This window comes from Symphalangus syndactylus, chromosome 12, assembly GCF_028878055.3.
Source record: "Symphalangus syndactylus isolate Jambi chromosome 12, NHGRI_mSymSyn1-v2.1_pri, whole genome shotgun sequence".
Classification (NCBI taxonomy): Eukaryota; Metazoa; Chordata; class Mammalia; order Primates; family Hylobatidae; genus Symphalangus; species Symphalangus syndactylus.
In genome coordinates this window covers 133,995,920-134,001,919 of record NC_072441.2, presented here as the reverse complement: position 1 = coordinate 134,001,919, position 6,000 = coordinate 133,995,920, and the positions used below count along the sequence as shown (strand labels likewise).

Below are 6,000 nucleotides of genomic sequence, written 5' to 3'. Positions count from 1 at the left end.
TGCTTTTTTTTTTTTGAGACGGAGTTTTGCTTTTCTTGCCCAGGTTGGAGTGCAATGGCGCGATCTCGGCTCACCGCAACCTCCGCCTCCCGGGTTCAAGCGATTCTCCTGCCTCAGCCTCCGGAGTAGCTCGGACTACAGGCATGCACCACCACGCCCGGCTAATTTTGTATTTTTTTTTTTAGTAGAGACGGGGTTTCTCCATGTTGGTCAGGCGGTCTCAAACTGCCGACTTCAGGTGATCCGCCCGCCTCGGCCTCCCAAAGTGCTGGGATTACAGGCGTGAGGGACCACGCCCGGCCAGGAATTGCTTTCTAATAACCCTAAGGAAAGCCTCCCTCAGGGTCTGTCCTAATGACCCTCAGGGCAGCTTCCCTTCCCTGTCCAGGCTTGACAGCGAATGAGGGGTTTCCAAGGACACAGGATTTTGTTTTGAAAACCGAGACACCCAGGACAAACCGGGACAAGACAGTCATCTTTTCAGCATTCTGAGCTCAGAAGCTGCCCCTAAGGGCCCCGACACATTTCCACGTTAGGCAAAGAGGATACTCATCCCAAGAAAACTTTGGCCCATCCTTTCGTTAGCGACATCCTATAGTAACCTCACCGCCCTTACCCATCTACCGGACCGGCCCACTTCCAGGTACTAGCTTCTTTCAACCCTGATTAGTTATGGGTGACCAGGAGCCCGCCTATGATTGGCCAGCTTCGCGATCCAGCTAGAGGCTCACTGGCCGCGGTCCCTAGTGGTACAGCGTTTCCTCCTGGCAACAGCCCGAGCCGGCGCTCATAGGCTGAGCACACTGAGGTCGGGACTGGGAGGTGGCTGCGGCGCGTGCTCATTGGCTGGTGTATGGCTTGCAGCCACCCTTGAATTGGTTGACTCTGTGCGGCTGCGCAGATGCCGACTTTGGAGGAGGCGGAGTTTCGTCCTTCGCCTGCTGGAAAAGCAGTAGGATCGGCCAGTGGCGACAGCAGGAGCTGAGCCTAAGCCCTGGCGGGGCTTAGCGCTGTAGGTGAGAACTATAGGGTTTTAGAATTCTTGAGGCTCGTTGCCGCTGTAGCCGTGACCGTGAGTTCTGGTGGGGGAGGGGCGGTGGGGGGTGGTTCTTCCAGCGGTAAGTGATCGGCATGTCCCCCGGCCAATAGGAGAAGGAGCCTCCAGAATGGGTTCTGAGATTGGCTCTTTCCAATCTTCAAGGCCAATGGACGTCGGGAGAGGGGGGCGGGTCATCTGGGCCTTATTTTCTTCTTCCTGCGGCCGAGCTTCACTCGCCAAGGCGGCGGGGCCGGGAGGGGCCGATCCTGTCCGTGGTGAGGTTCGGGGACCTTGGGGAGCAGGGTGCGCTGCCTTTGGAGTGATGCTCGCGGGAGCGGCTGCGAGGGAAGGGTGCGGGAGTCCGAGGGGGTTGTTAGCAACAGCTAGCTTTATTGAGTGGGTAAGTACCGGGCCTAGTGCTTAGTGTTTCGCTTGCATCATCTGAGCTAATCACAGCGACCCTGCAGGGCAGGGGGTTGGGATCCCCATTTTACAGGTGGAGAAACTGAGAGTCAACTCACACAGCCAAGGTCAGATAGCTAATAAACGGCAGAGCTCGGATCTGTATTCAGAGTTTTGACTTCGGAGCCGGTGTTCTTGAATCACTAGGCTTTGTTACTGATTGGGAGGGAAGGTGTCATGAAACGGGAGCTTTCCCCAGGGAATAGATTGGGGGAAGGGAATCCTAGGGTTGAAGAAGGGATGAACAATTGAGGTGAGGGTGAGGAAATCAGTTTTTCAACAGTTACCGATTGCCTACTCTGTGCCATGCATTGTTCTAGGCATACAAAGATGAATAGGGCCAGAGGCTGATGAAGCCCATTAGGGCCCCTTTGAAGGCCCGGGGAAGGGCCCCAACATTGTATTCACATGATTGTATGTTTTTATAAAATTTGCAAAAGTAAGATATTTTGGATTCATTTTTCTTTTTAAGAGGGTCTTCAAAATTAAATAAACTTCGGGTTTCTCCATACTTGGAGCTGCCCTTGCAAAGGACTTAGTCCAGGTGGAGATGAGGATGTAAGCAGTATAGAGCAGTGGAAGGTGCACTTAAGAGTGGGCTGTGGGCACATTTCCTGGTATGTAAAACAGGGATAACAGTATACCTGCCATGCAAAGTTTCTGCCAGGTTCATGAAAAGCGCCTGTTTAGAAACACGCCTTATTTTTGACAGAAAGGAAGCCTAGGAGATACGGGTAACCGGATTTGCCTTCTCTCCTACTTTACACAGTTCTGCTCCTTGTTCTGCTCCCAGGGCTGTAACTAGATTTCTGGTAGATTGGAGGCACTTTTCTCCTTTCTGAGCTCTCCAACTCTCAAAGAGACTCTTGGAGCTGAACCGCCATAGCTTTGGGCCCCAGATAGGGGGGTACAGAACTGCTGGACCCTCAGTGAGGAGGGTGGGTAAAGGAAAGGACATACTGGTGTTCCTTCTAGAACAGCCTATTTTCACTGATATGTTTTGTCTTTTTTCAGTTGAGATGGTCTATTGTGTTACCGAGCTGTGGGGATGCACCCACTTAGCTGAAGTCCTCATCTAAAAACAAAGTATTTATTTTGCTTTCTCCAATCAGTTATGAAGTTTGCCCTGTATGGCCAGTTTCAATTTTGTCCTTTGAGTTCTGGGTACAGTGCAATTGAACTGTAGCTTGATTTCATTAAGTACTGCTGAAACTGCATCTTAGTTTCAACAGAACAGTTTCACTTTAGGGTTTTAAAATTATGTTACTAATATCAAAGGATTTTTAAATTATGTTACTAATATCAAAGTACTTTTGAACCCTTAAGTTTTGTTATCTTGTAGCCACGTAACTTTTATTAGGTATCCGGTTTAGCTGTGCCCTAGGGAGGAGCCTTGGCCTCCCAAAGTGCTGGGATTACAGGCGTGAGCCACCGCACCCAGCCATGGGTGGCTTTCAAGTTGTAGTATATTCTGTTTAATACTCTGAAAAGTGATTAGCAAGGTGTTAATAAGGGAGTAGCTTGAAAGGATAAGGGTAAAATATGGGCATTTTAGCTGTACTATTAGACAGGACCAACAACTAAATCGTTTCCTTTTTTTAGCTGAAACAATTTTGTTTTTTTTTTTCATTCAAGAACAATCCTATTGCAATAACAATGTCTCTGTTGAAATAAGGTTTGAATCCATGCAGTTTTGATACATCAGGTTCTTTTTAAACAGAACCTTTTCTTTTTTCTTTTTTTTTTTTTTTTTTGAGACGGAGTCTCGCTCTGTCACCCAGGCTGGAGTGCAGTGGCGCAGTCTCGGCTCACTGCAAGCTCCGCCTCCCGGGTTCACTCCATTCTCCTGCCTCAGCCTCTCCGAGTAGCTGGGACTACAGGCGCCTGCCACCACGCCCGGCTAATTTTTTTTTGTATTTTTAGTAGAGACGGGGTTTCACCGTGGTCTCGATCTCCTGACCTCGTGATCCGCCCGCCTCGGCCTCCCAAAGTGTAAACAGAACCTTTTCGATCTGTGTTTCTAGTTTATTTAAATAACTTTTTGTTGTTTATTTTTTTTAATTTTTTTGAGACAAGGTCTCACTATGTTGCCCAGGCTGGTCTCAAACTCCTTAACTCAAGCGATCTGCCCACCTCAGTCTCCCAAAGTGCTGGGATTACAGGCTTGAGCCACCACACCCGACCCTAAATTACTCTTCTTTCTTTTCTTTTTTTTTTTTTTGAGACAGAGTTTCGCTCTTGTTGCCCAGTCTGGAGTGCAATGGCACGATCTTGGCTCACTGCAACCTTTAGCCTCCCGGGTTCAAGCGATTCTCCTGCCTCAGCCTCCCGAGTAGCTAGGATTGCAGGTGCCCACCACCACGCCCAGCTAATTTTTTGTATTTTTAGTAGAGACAGGGTTTCATTGTGTTGGCCAGGCTGGTCTCAAACTTATGACCTCAGGCGATCCACCTGCCTCGGCCTCCCAAAGTGCTGGCATTACAAGTGTGAGCCACTGTGCCCGGCCGCTAAATAACTTTTCTAGAGGTAGATTCCAGGTGTGAAGTCTTAACTGTGTCTTTTGCATTTCTATATTATTTTTTACTGTTTTCAGAGTTGATGTTTCCAGCACTTAATTTTAATTTTTATATTATTTTATACTCTTAATGTGTTTCTTCAGATTCCTGTCTGACTAAAGGGACCTCAAAAAGGAGGGAAAATGGCTTCTGAGTCTGAAACTCTGAATCCCAGTGCTAGGATAATGACCTTTTATCCAACTATGGAAGAGTTCCGAAACTTCAGTAGATACATTGCCTACATTGAATCCCAAGGAGCTCATCGGGCAGGGCTAGCCAAGGTAAGGAGCTGGGATTGTTTAAATGGTTTTGTTACCTAGGGCAGAGCTGTAAGATTTTTTTCCTAAATTTGGGCCGGAGCTGTGTTTTACTGAAAGTTGGGTGGGGTGATGACTTGAGTGAATGCGGTTCTATTTGCAAGTTAATTCCCGTTGTTAACATCAGAAGCATCTCTGCTTTTAGGTAGGAAGAGAGCTACTTGGAATCTTCAGAAAGGGGGAGGTAAAGAGCTAGTGTCTCCAGGCCTGGCTGCTGTTGTGCCTCAGCCCTCTTGGTAGAGCTGGGTGCTGTGGTGTTATTGAACTGCCAGTGAGTGCTTATGCCATCTGACTTCTCTTGCTCTCATTTCAGTCTCATCCAGCACTCTAGTAGCAATTTGGCTTCCCATGTGGACTTTCTTCAAGGGGAGAGAATGCACTGGCCAGCCAACATGAGTATTCTGGTCCTTGTAATTTGAAATTGGTTTCTGGTTTGTACTTCTTTCTCCCGTGAGTTGGATTCGTTATTTTTCCTGAGTCAAATCAGCTTTTCATATATTCTGTCACAATCAGGTTGAGTGCTGGAAGCTGAAAGAACTGCATTTCTGGAGAGATCCTCAAGAAACTGAAAGGCAGGGACCTCAGTCTAAGCCAGGAGGAAATTTTTTACACCATTTTATGTTGTTTGAATTTCCTACCATATGTGCTTGTTACATTTTCAATATGAAAAGAGAAAGCAAGAACATTGGCTACAAAGCTGAGGACCAGTCTTGGACCCTGGTGCCTCCAGAGACTTGAGACGACCACATCCTCTTTCCTCTTATCTGCAGATACGGTTACTGCTGGGTTAATAACAGCAGGCGGGAATAGCAGGGCCTGCAGTGCAGTTTTTCATAGCACATTGCTTTTTTTGGTTGTACTTTATTAGATTTAAAAAGTTACCAAAAAAAATGTCGGTTATTACAAGTTAAATATTTCAAACGCAGATAAAGAAAAGGCTGATCTTCATCCACCTTCTCCAGTGCCGTCTCCTTAAGTGGTAATAGCTCCCTCCACACCTTTTTCTCTGCTCATACAAACATACACACATATAAAATAGTGTTATTTGTTTTGTTTTTAAAAGAATGGCATCACGCCATATACATTCCTGTGTTGGTTCGTTCATTTTTCTTTTCTTTTTTTTTTTTTTTCCTTTTTAACAACATATATTCCTCCCTCTAGGTCAATTATGGATTCAACTCATTCTTCTTTTTTCTCATGTCAACTGTCTTGTTAATTTATTACTATTGGAATGGGTAATTTGATTATGTGAGTAAAAACAGAATGCTATTGGAAGGTAGCTAATGTAGAGGCTTGCTCCCTTTCCGTATTTTCTTGTATGTCCTTTCAGTGTTGCCTTATGCAGATGCTTGTGTGTGTGTGTTTTTCTCCCTTGTTACATAAAGTAAAACAATAATTAAAAAAAAAGCTGTATAGTAGTCCATAAAGCAGATCTATCTCAACTATTCAAGATTAGATTTTTGTTTTTTTTTTTTTGAGACGGAGTTTCGCTCTTGTTACCCCAGCTGGAGTGCAATTGCGTGATCTTGGCTCACTGCAACCTCTGCCTCTGGGTTCAAGCGATTCTCCTGCATCAGCCCCCAAAATAGCCGGGATTACAGTTGAGTGCCACCACACCAGGCTAATT

General features: G+C 46.2%; 1 protein-coding gene across 3 annotated transcripts in view; it reads left to right on the top strand.

Annotated features, from left to right (window-relative positions):
* The first annotated feature begins 848 nt into the window (after window positions 1–848).
* The window catches only part of KDM4A (lysine demethylase 4A), a 56,090-nt gene continuing 50,938 nt past the window's right edge, over window positions 849–6,000 (top strand). The window contains exons 1-2 of one of the 3 annotated variants that reach the window (XM_055255149.2): window positions 849–1,016; window positions 4,161–4,337. In XM_055255149.2, the coding sequence (XP_055111124.1) occupies window positions 4,200–4,337 (138 nt within the window). In that variant the 5' untranslated portion in view covers window positions 849–1,016; window positions 4,161–4,199. Of the gene's footprint in view, window positions 1,017–1,225; window positions 1,440–4,160; window positions 4,338–6,000 lie in introns of those variants that run through there. The other 2 variants (XM_055255151.2, XM_055255150.2) reach the window with 2 other exon arrangements.